The 17,208-nt window shown below is 49.6% G+C and overlaps 4 protein-coding genes across 4 annotated transcripts; 3 read left to right on the top strand and 1 right to left on the bottom strand.

Moving 5' to 3' along the window:
- Positions 1–2,555: 2,555 nt before the first annotated feature.
- J7337_003142 (uncharacterized protein) lies at positions 2,556–5,815 on the top strand (the record flags this gene model as incomplete). The annotated part of the gene is made up of 2 exons (XM_044820860.1): positions 2,556–4,827; positions 4,881–5,815. 2 exons carry the CDS (start codon positions 2,556–2,558, stop codon positions 5,813–5,815), a joined length of 3,207 nt encoding a protein of 1,068 aa, XP_044685160.1.
- A 3,750-nt stretch (positions 5,816–9,565) lies between these two features.
- Positions 9,566–10,486, top strand: J7337_003141 (uncharacterized protein; the record flags this gene model as incomplete). Its single annotated transcript, XM_044820859.1, has 1 exon — positions 9,566–10,486. The coding sequence occupies one exon, from the start codon at positions 9,566–9,568 to the stop codon at positions 10,484–10,486; it is 921 nt and encodes a 306-aa protein (XP_044685159.1).
- Positions 10,487–11,572: 1,086 nt separating this feature from the next.
- J7337_003140 (uncharacterized protein) lies at positions 11,573–12,832 on the bottom strand (the record flags this gene model as incomplete). Its single annotated transcript, XM_044820858.1, has 1 exon — positions 11,573–12,832. One exon carries the CDS (start codon positions 12,830–12,832, stop codon positions 11,573–11,575), a length of 1,260 nt encoding a protein of 419 aa, XP_044685158.1.
- Positions 12,833–14,406: 1,574 nt separating this feature from the next.
- On the top strand, positions 14,407–15,083 carry J7337_003139 (uncharacterized protein; the record flags this gene model as incomplete). The annotated part of the gene is made up of 2 exons (XM_044820857.1): positions 14,407–14,627; positions 14,678–15,083. The coding sequence occupies 2 exons, from the start codon at positions 14,407–14,409 to the stop codon at positions 15,081–15,083; spliced, it is 627 nt and encodes a 208-aa protein (XP_044685157.1).
- Between the last annotated feature and the right edge of the window lie 2,125 nt (positions 15,084–17,208).

Genomic DNA, 17,208 nt, shown 5'->3' with positions numbered 1-17,208 from the left:
CCATTGTGTTGGGGCAGTCTCTGTTTGGTGTTCAAAAATTTGGGAAGAGTGTAACAGTAAGCTAACTACTCTACATACCGTAGGCTAGTCCCCAGAATGCTCAACTACATATCTCAGCAGCTTCAAATCAAGGCAAACTCACCGACTTGACTGTAACGATGACCAGTACAGTTGTCTCGCGAAGCCATCGGGCAGAGTAGAGCCAACAACCCCGTCTCGTGGCAGAGATGGGTCGGAGCATGTGTTCCACTGGTGCTTCCTGTCTCTCCTTCACATGCTGCCGACCCCAATGAGGGGCATTGAGCTTAGACAGAGGGGCTATGAGCTGAAAGAATACAGATGCCACGTCTTGTGTGGGACAAATCAGGTTGATAGAAGTTCATATCATGTCCCCCTTGAACAAATCATGGCTGAATGAAGTGAGACCTCTGGAGTGAAAGCCACATGGCGATAGCATGGCTCTGAGAAAGGTATGAAGGCGTTGAAAGTGACTTAGCAGCTCATGACAACGGTAAAGGTGGAGTTGGTGTTGGTGGGCCGAACTAAAGTGAGTCAATGACACAGAAAAAAGTTGAAGTTGCTTTTGTGAACGTCCCATTGGGATATTGCTCAGGCGGGAAGCAAGGACATGGGTATGAAGTGGTTGCCAGAATAGGGCGATTGGGTGGTATCAGGGGTAGCATTGACAGTTTTGGAGGCTTGAGATGTGATTGATTATTTGATGGCTCATCGATGCTCGCCCGCATCTTCCTTGTTATTTCATTTCACCTCGACGCCCAAATTGCTCTTGTGCAACCAGCCCAAGTATTACAAGCCAAAATCAAAGTGGAGGACTACTTTGGAACGGGAAGTAGATCCAGAATGGGACACTTGGTGGATCTGGCTTAAGCCTTTCAAGGGGTGCTCGCTGCAAGGTTCAGGTCCAGGGCCTTGGTTCCTGGGTTCATTTGGCTTGTTTTTTCCGTTTTGTTGAGTTGAGTTGATTTCCTGGGCACAAAATGCAGAGAGACGCAGACGATAACTTGGGTGCATTTCCCGTCATACCCATCGGCAATTTGTTTCAGTAGTGTTTCTCCCACGTTGTCCCCCTAAAGCCGAGCCAACCTAAGGTACTCGTCTCGGTGAATCAGGGTCTTTCTTCTAAAACGCATCAACCAAAGACAATTACCTAAGGTTGGTACCTTATTTGTAATGAGAAGGTACAGGATATTAGTACATGGGCCTCTTAGGTTCCTTCCACCTCGATCGATATTGTAGATGCCAATGGAAAAAAAAGCAAGACCCAACCCTTAGCGTCTTGTCGATCTCCCTTCCACTTGCCATTCGCGGTTTACTTCAATTCTGAGCCTCTACAATAGACTCAAGATCTCCGATTTATCGGGATATTCCATCTCCAATCAAGGCAATGGTCTCGATTTCTTCATTCCTTCGACTTTTAGGTTCCTCTCTCAGTCTCTTCTTCTCAGGAACACATCCAATGCCCACTCGGAACTCAATCTCACCTTGACCTGGATACGGGAAGGCACGCCCATCGTTTTTGACTTTATGGCTTTTAGCTCTACTTCGGAGATCGATCCACGGCAGTAGCTCGGTGGCCTAGCATCGCGCCTTGGTGTCATCGCCGCTATCTATCCCGTCTTAGTCTCAACCTAAGTTTTAACTTAGTACGTTGGGTTTCCCACTTCCATTCTCATGGCGTAGCTACCTTCCTGCCTGCCTACCTACCTACCTACGTCGGTTATTCTTACGCCCCTCATCAACATCACCTCCTCGATCACAAGCTCACCTATGAACGAGGAGAACCCCTGAGAATCATCCCCTACAACACCTTGTCGCAAACACTCAGACCATCGATCTCGATACTACCCTACCATTGTGCGAGCCACGATCTACCTAAAAAGCCACACCTGGTCCTTGTCCTCCCAAGTTCGGCTCCCAAGCATCTTCAAAGTCTCGTGACCTGATGACCCGACAATAAAGGCGCTTGTGGTATTCGGAAATCGCTAACTAACACAAGCCTCAACGCGCCCTGGTCGCTCCCGCGGGTCCTGGCTTCACCTTTGCTCTATCGAGCAACGACTGGCCTTTGGTCCTCTCAGGCGCTGCCCGCCTTGGTGAATCGAACCACCATTACTCAACTCAATTTTATCAACAGACATTTTGGTCCATGTCACGCCAGCCGTTGTCCACGACCTTTCGAAGCTTAAGCTCTCGGTCTTGCTTCTCTTCAGCCGCCGACCATCTTGCCTCTTTTCTCTCGCTCTCACTCTCAGTTATTCGCACATGGGACAATAGGCGGCTCCAATCTTACCTGCCGTCCTCATGATTTGGTACTTCCTGTACCCACTCCGAGGGTCAGTCTTATGCCCCCCGATCCCTACCGTGCTTCCGTTCCCCGCTCCGTCCTCCGTATTCAGCTCACATTTTGTTGTAGAACAACGGAAGCTCCGGTTCTCGCGCCTACTCATCCTATACGCCGCGTCCTTCATCGATATGGATCATACGCCGCCAGCCATGTTGTCGCAACTCTCCTCGTTTCGGTCGTCGTGGCCACCATGCTAACTTATCCCATCCCTTACCTCTTTACAAGTGACTACGTCAACGGCGCTTCTAACCTCCCTCATCATGCTTGGACTGTAGCTCAGCCACTACCTTATGGTGCCAGCATTCGTCCCGATGTCATGATGCGCTCAATCTGGGTCCATGGCAGTTATATGCAGGCATTGGAACAAGACCTGCTTGTTTCTGCCTTGGAACTGCAAAATGAGTTGCTTGGAAGCACTGAGAACTTTCGCCCGATCCGCGCTCGACATGTTGCCCGTTCTTTACCAGAACCAGGAACCGATCTCTCGACAACTCAACGGGATGCTTTTCATGCTATCAACGGCTTGAATAACCAGTCTTGGTTCTTTCACTCACCACTTCAGTACTGGGACTGTATAAAAGAGAACATATTAGTCGACCCTGACATCCTGGCAACCGTCAACGACAAAAAGACCCAGTCTACATCAGTCAATGTCACGCTCAGACACTCCATCGTTTTTAGTGGAAAACGATTCGAGGAACGTCGTCTCGTTGCTGCTGATGCTCTCGTCATTACACTCGTTTATCTACGAGATTCGCCCGTCGGCCAACAGTGGGAAAGAAAAGCCGGCTTGCTACCTGGCAAGGTTTCGAATAAATGGGACATCTACCCGTCTGACGGCCGGTCAACCTCGAGCCAGCTTTATGAGTTTCAGTTTCGCCCTATATCTCGCAAAGATACGGCTATTCTTGCAGTCGCGTACATCTTAACGTCATTATACTTCCTTATGAGCTTATCAAAACTGAGGGCTTTCAAGTCCAAGTTTGGCCTCATTGTCACGATCGTGTCCCAGATTGCTTTCTCTGTCATGTCAAGCTTCACCGTGTGCGCCATCTTCAGACTTGACCTATCACGCATCCCAAGAGCAGCTTATCCACTTGTTGTTCTCTCCATGAGTCTCGAGAATATCTTCAGGCTTATCAATGCCGTCATCCTTACTCCTCCTGAAGACTCAACGAGCAGCCGTATTGGCAATGCGTTTGGAGAAACTGCCCATACAGCTATCACCAGTTCACTGCAAAACGTATTTCTTCTGTTGATTCTTTCACGCTGGGTGTCCCCTGGTGTTTCGGCTTTCTGCTTATTTGCCGCTGTCGCGATTGTTTTCGACCTTTTTTACCTCTCGACCTTCTTCTTGTCTGTTCTCAGCGTTGATGTCCGGCGTACCGAGCTTAGTGATGCGCTTGCCAAAGCTTCAATGCGTCATAATCATAGAGGCTCTGATTTTAAGCCTCGTGGAACGTGGGAACTTGTACTTCAAGGCAAAGCGACCTTGTCGACACGCATAGCAGGCACTATCATCATGCTTGGTTTCGTTCTCATCGCCCAATGGCACTTTTTTGAGGAAGGCACTGTCTTTAACTTCTTTTCACGCCTTCATCGAGGATATGGCGCCCTGGAAAGCAGTGGCTCGTCACAGAACCCTCTGGACTCTATACACCAAGCACGCAGCCCTAAGTCCTGGCTTCGTTTACAGGACCACGAAACAGCTCAAGAAATCATCAGTATCATTAAACCCACGGCACATAGCTACGTTGCGAGAGTATTTGAGCCGGTTGTCTTCGTCATGAAAGGTTCGGATCGTATGCCTCATCTTAAGGAACCGACTCTACTACCAGCACTTTATGACTTCATCAACCATCAACTCACTCGATTTGTTGTTTTACTTTTGGTCGTGATTGCGGGTGTCCGGCTGCTCACAACGTTCCTCCTGTGGGAAGACGAAAGTGACGATGATGATCGCCACTTGGATACTGATCCCACACTTGACGTCAAGTCTTTTACTGGGGGGCACAGACTGGATGTTGTAATGCTTACCGCTGCGGCTGATGGCCATGTTGTATCAGTCGGATTGGATCGCACAATACGAGTTTGGGATGCCCGGCACGGCATAATCCCATACACCATCGCTGATGGCTGCCGCTCAGATGATGCCCCTTTTCCTGTGCTCGCCATGACTATCGATGACAACTCCAAGTGGCTAGCCATATTATCACCCTTCAAGATAGCTTTATGGAACATAAAGGACAAAGTTTGGGGGCCTCCGCTCTCCGCCAACCTTCAAGGCCAGAAATCCGAAGCCTTCTTTTTCGGCTCGTCCGACATAAATACCGATATTCCTCGACTGGTTCTCGTACGCAGAAACGGGACACTTACCGAGTTCATGCCAGAGGCTGGAGAAGGGGCAGACTACGGCATCTGCAGAAGTCCACTTACATGTGTCAGACCCCTGATTGGGAAGCGTAAGTACTATTTTCATAGAGAGTTGCCTAATGCACTAATACGATTTCAACAGGGAGCAAGCAGGCAGCGCCGTTAATTGCCATTATTACCGCATCTAGAAGAGGCTGTGTTCACGCAGCGACAAGAGAGACACTTTCCTGGAATTCCCGAAGTGTTCATCTCGAGGGCATTGAACAAGATGGGGTTCATCAAGTAGTGCCTCTTTCGTCATTGGGTCTCTTCTTGATTGCAGGAGCTAGTCGCGTTCATCTCGTGGATATGGAAGACTATAATCTTGTATATACGTTTTCAACGGAGCTTATGGCCCAGCGCTCACTTCAAAGCGCTTTCTTCACCCGGCCTTCCTCACAGCCAGGGTCCAATGGCCTTACATGGTTTACCTTGTGCTATACTGGAGCTGAGTCAGGGGATTGCATTGTACAAACCTTCGTCCCTCCTGAAGAGCATGTCATGATTTATTACCAAAGCTCTGTGGTCCCCGAAGCTCGAGGCTGGTGTGCGTGGGAATCAGTCAAGGAAACGAAAAGACATATAGAGAACCCTGGCTCATGGAGTGTTCTATCTGACGGTTGTGTTGTGGGCATTCGGCAAAAGTCAACTCGAGTTCTATATGTCGAAACCAACGGACGGCGCAAGGCAGATGGGCTTCGTCACCGATCCCCGCGCAAAGAACCAGGACGGGATTTGTTTGGTCGTTGGGAGATTTGGACCGCGCCACAGAGTGGCCAGTTAAGAACTGACGAGACGCGACCGTTATTTCAAGACAACGAGAGAGCTGGACACTTGATCGTGACAGATATTGGCCCCATGGTTCGAGTCGGCCAGCGATCAGTTGCCTTTAGCTTTGGGAATGTGGTGAAACTGGTCACAGTTGGAGGGCACGAGCGGTTTGAGAACGGTATGGCAGATAAGAGCCTGGAGCATTTGAATATCGGAAGCAGGCGTCGAAAGCCAGGCGCGCTGGTACGGCCTAGAGCTTGGACTTAGGCTTACCAGCGAGGATTGGAACTTTTTATCTTGGAATAATGGGCGTTTGGCGGGCAAGGACTGTCGTGAGTTTTAGGCACACACGTCCGGGTTGGAGTAGAGAGGCGCAACGGAGTGGCTTTTCTATAGCTGGGAATATTTGATTGGAGTCAGGAGAAGGCACACAAACAGACTGGTGCGGATACCATAGATGGTTGGAAACAATTTCAGTGTTCAGGGGGAGTAGATACTGTGGCAACATAGGTTCATATTTTCCAGTGCTCAATTACTGTCTGTGCCTGTTTGTATTCTTTCCAAGGTCGACGAGGTTAAATGGTTTACGGCAACAAACCGCCGAATATTGGACACGGTACACCAGCAGCTTCGTTGGAAAGCTCACTGCAGGTTTGTGTCTGTCTATCTGCCCTGGTGGGATCGAGGAGCTGAGCGAGGAGCAAGAAGCAAAAACATGACGTGAAGTGTGATGCTGTCAAAAACCGTGAGGTTGGGATTCTAGGCTGGCTCGTATCTGAATATGGGGCTCATAACGTGTAAGTCAAATCGTAAGGACAAGGTCCGTGAGTGAAGCGAAAAGAATTAGCCTGATCGAGGCGACGAGTAATTGGATTCTGCATAAGCTACGTGTTCGAGAGGGCGGTCGCATAAGGAGAGACCACCCGTGATGTTGGACGGATCATGATTGACTGGAAGAAAAGATACGAACGAGATGTAATTCAGGTGGCTGGGAAGTGCAGGGTAGACGACGATTGGTTGAAGAGACGTGGATCACATCTAAAGGTCAAATCAGCATTGAACATCTAGAAATGGGAATGATTGGATGAAGAGGATTAGAGACAAGTGTCAAGTTGAGGTCCACGAGAGAAGAGTGAGAGTAGAATGAATTGTGATTAGGCATAGATCATAATTGTGAGTTGTGAGCTGTGTTGTGACTTGGGCGGTATATACTACACTTGTGCTGCATTGAAGCCTGACAGAGAGTGATAGCGACAATGTCAAGGTCTTACAGACAGCCAGATAACCATGGATCAAATTACCTCATACTGCGTCAAGTCAACGGCCAACGGCTCACCATCATCATGCATGAATTTAATGGTCATCAGGCTTGAGCCACATACAGACGCTGATGTTGGAGTATGGCATCGCAGTGCATTCTAGTCTGAGACGGTGGTTGTTAGTTTATTAGCAAGCAGTCTGCGGGCCAGGTCTCGGGATAATCTCCGTCCGTGGGTGGGTCAGTGTGTGTCTTCGAACACACTCTACTCCGTATTGTTCTTGTAATTGTCAAGATTGTGTCTTTCGCTATTAAAACTGAACGGTCAGACGGTCAAGCATGTTCCCAGTTCGGAGAGACCGTTGAGATCTGACTGTAACTGCACAGTCCAACGGGGGGAGGTGCTGAAAAAGTTAAGATTAACTTTTGGAAGCTTCTCATGTGAAAGTAACCCACCCTTAGGTACTTTAGGTAGGTACTTTACTACCTTACCTAGTCGCTAAGTATGGGCTATTACCTAAGTTTTGCAGTGAGACAGAGATGAGATAGATAGGTAGATAGGTAGACTTGCAACGGAAACGCCCAGTTAGGAAATAAAACTTAAAATCTGGGCCAATGTCGAGAGCAAGCCACAAGATGGAAAGGAAGGGGAGAGAGGCATCTATCTACCCAAGGACAAGGACTCTTTCCTTTTTGTGCCCAAAATTGTCTGTGTGCATGCCGTGTTCAGGTAGGAAAGAGCATGCGTGAGGGAGGTGCGTCGGACATGAAGCTCATTTCCACCTGACGCTGATGTTTCTGTATTTTACTTTTTCCTCTCAAACTTTTCTTCTTACATGACTTAGGTTGACTTGACATGACTTGACTTGACATTGCCGATATCCCCAGCCTCCTTATACATCCATCGGTCCCGCCGCCTCTTCGCACTTTTACCTATTTCGAATATTCTTAACGTTTACCTACCTAACTCACCTGCCCGTTGGGTCCATGTTTGTTTTTTTCACTTTTACCAAGAGACTACCAAACTAAGGTTCACTCGGTCTTTGCAAAACGTACCGCGTCGTGCCGCGTCGATTTTCACCTTACCCCCGTGTGCTGTGCTGTGCTGTCTGTGGCGCGTGTGTCACTTCTAAACTCTTCTCTCCAGTCTCATCTTACAATTCGAATCTTCAATTCCTCAAATTGTGTCACATCAAAGTCGATCGAGGTGCATCTGGCAACTTTGCACAGAAGGCAAAGATCCATTTAGACGACGTCAATCTGGAACGACAAAAATAGCACCCATTATATCACTTATTTGATCGACTTGGCGAGAGCAAGTTTTGTTTACCCTGTCAACAGACTCAACCACCTATCCAACTCAAGACAATTACATTCATACCACGACTAAACAATTTAACTTAACGGATCTTGAAATCAGACTCCAACGGAACCTCGAGACTATCAAAAATCGTCCTTGCACCTGTCAGTCATCTCTCATCATTATCTTCAAACAAGCCTCCGATCAGACTAGACAGGCTCTGGAACCCTCCCACCCTTGTCGATACTCTCCACGCTCAGTGGTGCACTGTTGATAGCGGTGCCTTTTGGAGTTCAGGGTCCCCTGGTCTAGCCTGGCCATCCATCTCACAGACCTGGCTTTGAACAGAGACCCCCGTCAGCAACCCACTGACCGTCTTGTCAGGACTAGAACTGTCTGCTACCCGCTCTGCTCACCGCCTGCCCTAGTCATTCGCTGAACCTGGAGGCGCCTCGGCTTGTCCTTGCTTGCTGGCTAGTCACTCTCGCTCCCGTCCGTCTTCAACACCGCGCGCGAGTGGTTGGCCGTATAACTTCCTTCAAACGAGCCTGCCATCCTGTCGTTCGTTCTTCCGCCATGCTATTCGGTGCCGCTAATTCTGCGTTTGTTTCCTGCTGCTAGTCTCTCGTTCGTTTGTTATCGAGCTTTTCATTGTAGTCCCCGTGGTCTTGGTCCTCAATCGCAATCTCGCGTTTTACTCATCTGCTTCTTATTCGTCGTCATTGCACGTTGAAGAATCCGCAGTTGATCACCACCGGGGTTCTTGTCAGTTCATGCGTATGCGCCGTCACGTACAGTCCGACTCTCAGCTCGGATTAAGCCAATTGGTTTCAGGAAGCTTCCTTGGTCGATACTGCGCCTTTTAAGCGTCATCTGTCACTCGTTCTTCTCCTGACGCTGTCGTTCTGCATCTTCAAATCTCATCTAATCACTGCAATCCGAGTCAAAATCACCAATACGCATCGGACCCAATCACAGCTTGCCAGCTGTCTTGCGCGTCTTCAACTTGGCTCGCCGTCCCCGTAGAGTCGCCCCTCTACAGACCAAGTAATAGGCTCTGCCTTACGAGTCCCAGTTTGCTCTGGCTGCCTCTCATCCGGGCTGCATCGTGCGAGCTGCTGCAACGACCTGCGCGCACTTCGCGTCGTTCCCGCCGTGCGTTTTGCTGCTGCTGTGGAGCTCGTTAACGGTTAGTTCAGCCAACCTCCTTCTCTTTGCCTCCATATTCTCATATTTCCCTGCTTCTCTTTCGTCGCATGTCCTGCTGTCATCTATGACGCTTGACACCCGTGCTTTGATTCATATGCGAGGCTGTTCCCTCCACCCTCGTCGCCCCTCCCCTCTGTCGCCCTAGTCGATATATCTAAACTAAAGTAAAGTCCCTAGTCTCAGTCGTGGACCCTTCTACGTCTAGCCCACCTACACCCAAGTTTCACCTTGAACGTACCGGCTGAGCTGCATGGCGTCCTCTGAAGTCGACCAGAAGTTTCTCGGCAAGCTTGCCAAAGCTGTCGAGAATGACAATCCTCTCTTGGCCAGCATGCTCTTCAAGATTCTAGGATTGTCTCTTAACCTTGCCGAACAGCTTGTTGCCGCAAAGAAGCAGCGCCGGCCTGACTATGAGCCATCACCTAACGCGATACGGCGCGTCTTGCGTATCATATGGCTCTCCCGAGAGGGCAAGGTAATGCTTGAACAATATGTCATACCAATGGTTGGCAATTATGTCGAACTCAAGGTCCTCGCCTACAAACTTCGTGCCTCTTTCTCACATATTTTTGCTCTCTTTGGCAATACACCCTCGGTCTCGAATTTGGGAAGGCAAACGCCAGATGTAACTGCTGTATTGACACCGCGCCTGGATAAGGGAAAGGGACGCGCTGCCGACATGGAAGTTGAATCCAGGCCCTCCTCTGTTCAGCCAACTCACCCCCTAGAAGGAGGACCCGTGTTGCCTCCCCCGGGGTTTGAAGATCAAAACTTTACGTTATCGCCCAACTTTCTCATCCCGGCCAAGGACTACCTTCCTGAGGCAAAACAGCATTTTCAGGAGGCTATCCAGCTTGCCGACTCGATGCTCTGGGGCTCTCACTCTCTTCGCCTCTCGGTCAAAACTGAATATGCTGCCTTCTTATACGAATGTGTTCACGATGCTGAAGGAAGTCGGAAAGTTGCCAAGGACACTATCGCGGAAGTATACGAAGCCACGGAGGGAATGGACGATGACATGTTTGGTGATGCTTGCGAGCTGGTTACGGTCCTGGGCAAGATGATGAAACGTGGTCTCGGCACCAGTGGTACTCTACGTAAACCTCCAGCGGTGAACCAAAATCCCATACCAAGAGCCACTCCCCCTCCGGGAATGGAGAACCCCATTTGAAGAGGGCGCGGCCAGTTCTCATAGTACCCAACACGGGCCAAAACACTGGTAACAACTCGAGAAAATCGTGGTGTCTGGACGAACGACCCCGAAGCAATTTGAGCGACACCGACTGAGATGAGCAAAAACACGGCTTGGGTCTAAATCGCCTCACGCTAAAGGGGCCCCAAATTTGATTCACGCTGAACGGCCCGTTCCGCAACACCACATATCACATTCCTATGAGCATCTCAGACATCGATACGAACAGCGCAATTTTGCATTAGGCCGTGGCAGTACTAGCTTGCTGATGAAACAGCAAAGCCCTCATGGTGACTCTGGCACGAGGATCGGAACGCAAATCACCTGGAGACAGGCGATGCTGAAATATTGTGGTATTATGCCTACCAACCGGCTGATTTACAGTTGATTTCCCCCATCAGAGCCCAGCCCATCCCAGCCCACACTGTCCTCAGCGCGCATTTGGTCTTATTTCACTTCTGCCCTGTTATTTGATACCCACAACTATTTGTATCTTTGTGTGCATTTGCATTGGGTTATTGCCCTACTTATTTATCATCAGATATTGTACAAAATTTCAGCTTTTACGGGTTATGCTTTAGTTCTGCATGGAACCGAGGTTAGGAAAATAGAGAAAGGAGTTTGATATTAAGCCCAGATGTTGCTTGCATTTCTGGGCGCACGCAGTCAATAGATGATTTATCTATCACCAAGGTAGCAAGCATGTTACTTTTTTCTTAAAACAAATACCTGGGGATTTGCCCCCGGGCTTGTTTATTTTTCTGTTCTCCTCTAATTCGCAGTGCTTCTATGATTGACCGAGTCTCAGATTTGTCCCCGTCTAAGTTACCAAAATGCAACTTGAGCCATCACGATCGTATCTATCGAATTAATCCTTTTACTCCCCGAACGCCAAGAAAAACACAGCAATAACGAAACAAGACCTCGATCGTCTTGGCCAGGCATATTCGTCTCTATGTGTAGAGACTCGCAACAGTCGAGAGTCACTCTGTGATGAATTCCGTCAGAAAGACTCACGCAACGCACCTATCGTGACATGATGTTGGGTGATCTGAGTGGAGTGAATCACTCATCCGAGTCGTCGGAATCTTCGGTGTTGTCGGAGTCGGCCGACTTCTCACGTTCCTGCTTCGCAATCCAGTCCTCGACCTTGTTCAGCCGTTTCTCAAGTTCGCGGGTCTTGGAGCGCTCCGTCTTCTCGGCCTCAGCGCGCTCGAATCTGGCCTTGAATGATACAAGAGGGACCATTTGTCCTGTGACATTGTAGAAATTGGCCTGCATTTCGAGCCAGCGAGATCGCTTATACTGGCTGTCAATGGTAGCAAGGAGGGCGCAGTCTCGTTTGACCAAGTGGGCATTGGGCTGCGGGTAGATATGAGGAGGGTACATGGCCCCGTAGACGTGTTCCTGCAGATGCTTCATCTCACCCTGGTGCCACTTGCAGTGGCCAGTGGACTTGGGGATCTTGTTGGTGTCATCATCAGAGTCTTCGTCGGCCTCGTCAGATTTGTCGGACTTTTCATCATCATCTGAGTCCTCGTCATCATCGGGATCCTCGTCATCCTCGTCATCCTCGTCATCCTCGTCATCCTCATCAGACTCTTCATCGTCATCAGAGTCCTCGTCGTCTGCATCGGAGTCTTCGTCGCCTTCAGCAGACTCTTCATCGTCTCCGTCGTTTCCGTCGTCCTCGTCGGTTGTGTCATCGACAGACACCTCCTCAGCGGCATTGTCAGTGTCAGTGCCCTTGATAGTGTCTTTGGCAAGCAACTGACTCTGGAGTATCTTCCAGCGAGCTCGGACATCGTCCTTTGTCTTGCAGAGAGATCCCGAAATGAAAGCCCAGGTCTCGCCGGCCTCCTTCATGCTGCGAAGGCGGCAGTCTTCTGAAAGAGACCACTTGGGGTCCTTGAGGCAGGCGACGGATGAAAGGACTGACGTCTCACCAGCAGACGATTCGTTCTCTGACTCCGTCTGAACCGCCTTGTCTTTTCCCTTTGCCTTGGTAGTCATCTTGCTCTTGGAGACAGGGTTGGAGCTGTCCGTGATGTTGCCTTCGGTGTCTGTGACAACGCCATTCTCTTCATCACTGGCAGTGGCAATTGTCACGCGGCGGCCTCGAGCCTTGGGCTTCAGCTGAAAGGACGATGCTTGATTGACAGTCGCGGGTCGGGGCACAGAATGTCCTGGCAACTCAACGAAGCCGGGGACAGCAGTGTTGGGGTTATACCAGGGACCACTGAGCCCTTGGTATAAACGATCATAGTATTCTTGGTGCTGTTTGTATGCGGCCCAAGTGGGCGGCGGAATGGGAAACCTGTGCATGATTTGCTGGACGCCCGGATATCAGGGATAGGACTGAATATGAGTATGCCCGAATGGTGATGATGCTAACACTCTACCACGAATTAGCATTGGCGCTCATCAGACCTATCTTGTTAAGTCTGTGCATACCTCAGGATGAGCAGCGAGGGGTGTAGAGCGTCGAAGCTGAATAAAGAGGTAGAGTATAAATGACTTGAGCAAAGGACTGACCACGACTGCCCCTTGATGCTAGTACTATCATCGAGAGTTAGTGAGTATCGTGTGCTTGCCAGTCCCGATCGACCTTGAACATACCTTGAGGCCAGAAGCGAAGTCGATATGTGCTGCCGAGCAGAATCAAGAGGTCGTGTGCTTGAGTGTTGCGAAACGACGGATCTACTACGAGTTAACTTGCTATGCTCATAAGTCCTGAATAAGTCTCTGCATACCTTGAATGAGTAGTGAGTGGTGTGTTCACTTAAGGAGAAGAGGTAGGAAGCGTGTGTTCATCTGTTTTCGAGGGCGCAGAAGCAAAGGGTCTATCACAGCGCCCGTGTGATGTCGATACTATTACGAGAAGTCAATACTGATGCTCAACAGTCCCTCACAAGCCTGCGCATGCCTCGATATGAGTAGCGAGCGAGGTGTTGCCTCGCGAGGAAGAATCAAGAAAGAATGGTGACAACAAAGGGTCCAGCACCGGGCTGGGTGATGATAGCAAGGAAAAGAAAAACGACGAGAGGGAAGAAAGTAAGATACTATCTTCCCTTTGCAAAATATGTTCTTTGCAGATGCAGTATTGTTCTGAGGGGAATGTTGAGGAAGAGAGAAACACTCAAGGTCTGTGATGAGGAGTAAGGGTAGAAGGGGAAAACAAGCACATCCGCTTTCGAAATGAAAGATAAAAGACTTTCTAGGCTGTGCTCGAGGTGCAGAAACAATGCACAGTTGGCTTGCCACTGTCAGTGCTGCACTGCTCGATTAGTTTATTGCCCGTCTGACGCTTAGGGGGGCTTCCTTCACTGGGCACGAGACCACAGGGCGATATTAGAACGAGCAATGGCCTATATTCTCTATGCACTTGTTTCTATTGGATGCCGGGAACACGGAGTGTACAATGGAAGGCCAGAATCTCCTTGTTTGTGCTGCTTTTTGCATCTGGGCTCGAACATTGTCACTGGCACATGGAACAATAACCCGTTGCAGTTGTCCCACTGAACAACTAGAACTAACCAAGGTGCTATACGTACACACACTGCATTGCCCCAGAGCAGCTGTTTAAGTCTGCATGGAAAGTAAAAACTTAATGTCAAACCGTCTATTGTTGTTCCCATATCATGATGTGACCGTGGTCCTCGGAGATAGTCCCACGGAGCACAGCACCCACGCACACTAAATCCAATGGGACATCTGCCAATGCTGCTGACTCATCTCACGACACCATCCGAGGCTTTATCATCTTCATCACACACCGTTCAAAGATATCCATACATTCTCGAATCTCGCTCTTTTCTGTCCGCTAATCACTCACAGTGTCCAGGACAGCATCCGAGTAGACGATTGGACAGTGTCAGACTATCCACAAAGGCCTCACAATGACCGACCATCTCCCTCCCCTCCCCGCCGAGTACGCCCGAGGCCTCGAGCTCATCGACGCTGCTCATGCCCAAGATTTAAGGACAGTCGAAGCCCCTGATGGAACCACGATCCCATTCGAGCTCAACTACGCTCAAAAGATGACCAAGTGGCTCACCCGCCGATGCCCTGACGCCAGCCCCGTTCTCCAGCTCGCCTGTCGAGCACAGCACTTTCGAAGGTAAGTGTCTGAAGCTCCTCCCGAGTCCCAGTACTTACAGACATGTACAGATGGGAGATCCCTCGAAGCAGCTACCCAATGACTCGTCCCGGCTACTTGACTTGGAGAGCAAAGCTCAAGGCCCAAGCCGCCACTCAAGTTGCAGAGCTCCTTGCTTCTCCAGAGATTCAACCCCCCATCCCCGAGGAGGACCGCGCCCGAGTGGCTGCCCTGATCCGCAAGGAGAACCTTAAGGCGGATGAAGAGACACAGGTCCTTGAGGACACAGCATGCCTGGTCTTTCTCGACGATCAGTTTGACGACTTTGAGAAGAAGTCAGATCTGGACGAGGCAAAAATGATAGGCATCCTCCAGAAGACATGGGGCAAGATGGGAGAAAGGGGGCGGGAGCTGGCCCTCGAGATGAACCACAGCGACCGGGCCAAGGAGCTGATAGGAAAGGCACTTGCTGGCTGACCGAGTACAATACAGTAAAGTACACTGCACTACACAACACACACTACAGTAGGCTTCGAACATGCGCCTTGACAGTTTACTCACTCGAGTTTGCCGAGACAAGACTTACGTACTAGCATATTTGGGACAGGCTGCACTGTTTCCAATTCGAGATGTGACAGGCTTGCCAAGCACCCAAGGAGAACTTGCAGTACTGTATCTTCTGGAGAAGCCCAGTGACTCATGTCACGATCCTGCACGAACGAGATTAAGCACACGAGCGGCGTAGAGACTTGCCAAGATGCACTAGATCCACGACGCACGGTATCCGTACAATTCCTCGAGTATCACATCCCACCCTCCTTGCATTACATTGGTCCAAGGGGGAGCCGAGCCTCATATTCATTCCATGGAGTGTAGTGTATTGTATTGTGAAGCGAAGATAGTCGAATCGATGACACCGAGAACCCTAAAATGCTGTCTCACAAAGTCCGACGAGATAAGGAGAAGGGCCAGTATTGTGCTGTGTTGTATGGGTCGTCAGGATTGTGACGAGACTGAGCATGCAAGCCATGCAAGCCTTGCACTTGACATGTCCGTGATATTTCGGCCCCGGGACCCATTGCCGATCCGAGACATTGCGACGGCAGCAGATCATTTCAACAGGGGCAGCAGATCTTGGTAAGAAACGGGTGTTTGTGTCACCCCAAGAGCTACCCCTGTTGTGGCGTTTGCTGCGACGGAAGCCAAGGAACCGTCATGTTTGCTAGCCACCTTTTGATTCATGGTTTCGTTTCGTTTCTTTTCCTAGCTTGTTAGACACGACACGATAGGAGGATTCCTGCGGCTATCCGTCATCCGTCACCCGCCAGCCCTACGACTGTGCATCTGTCTTCTCTGACCATCAATCATTTCGTGGCTCGTGTGATATGACATTTGATCTATCAGTTCGACGTATGTATGCTTTCGACCGGTAGCACAAGAGATCCGGCGTGTCCTCGATCACGCACAAACATGATCCTCCCTTTCTTTCACCATGTTCCCAGCCTACTGGGACCTTCACGCGCCCTATGTTTTCTCTTCTCTCCTTCGTGTTTCGTGTCTCGCTAACCAACTTGGGCTCGGGACACCCACCATCCGTAGGCAGGGCAAGTCTTTGTGGAAGGCAATTGACAGTTGAGGCTCTCGGCTTCTTACATGATCGCTCCGAGAAAAACATATTTGATCAACAAGGCCATATTCTCTGCAACCTGCAATGATGTCAGGTGCAGGAGCTTGCTGCGTTGAGAGGAGAATTGTCCGACTCCAAGTACCCTCTTGATAAATAACTGCAGTATGAGTGTAGGAGAGTGGCGCATAATTTTGTCCTTGACGTAAAGCTGCACGGTCACCCATCAAGTCCTTACACTATGATATGGCTTGATCTAACGCATGGTTAGATTTTCTAAATGACTTTTATCCATCAACACACTGAACTCACGCCGCTCTCACTTTTCCCCGGTCGCTTCGCTCCAGTTATCACATCATCGGACCCTCCAGGACAAGGCAAGGGAGGCTGTCAAACCCTTGGATCGGTAGTTTGACAAAATATATACGATTGCCACTCCGAATTAGGCATGTCGTCTCAATGGCTCGCCCAAGAGTTGCAATCTGCTGTAACCCTACAGCTTTTCAGCCGATTCCAAACACAAACCGTTCAATCAATCGTTATCAGGAAAATTGTAGTGGTTTTGTGGATCAACATGCGTGGCCCAAATAGCCTCAATATATATGATATGATAGCATTTAACCCGTGAACAGCGGGTTTAAAGTTATATCGCTTACACAAGTGCAGTCGTACGACCCTCGCCGGACAGACTTGATCTGATAGCCACATGTACATGACTTGGGGTTTCTGGACCATGACAGACTTGACATTGCTTTTTTTGACCCAATATCGAAACAGTGTTGTAAAGGTCACAGCTGAAAACTGTGTCACCCATTCTCCACCCAGTTGATAGGGGTTGCTCGAAGGAATGGCAACCGAGCCGCCAGAACAGAGTTGCAGATCTAATAATATTGAACTCTCTGAGACTGTTGGGTGCTGCCAATTTCAATCACTTTGAATACCTGGAACTGCCAGGGTTTGATAACCAATCAGAACATT

The sequence above is a fragment of the Fusarium musae genome, chromosome 2, assembly GCF_019915245.1.
Source record: "Fusarium musae strain F31 chromosome 2, whole genome shotgun sequence".
Classification (NCBI taxonomy): Eukaryota; Fungi; Ascomycota; class Sordariomycetes; order Hypocreales; family Nectriaceae; genus Fusarium; species Fusarium musae.
This window is presented reverse-complemented; position numbering and strand designations above follow the sequence as displayed.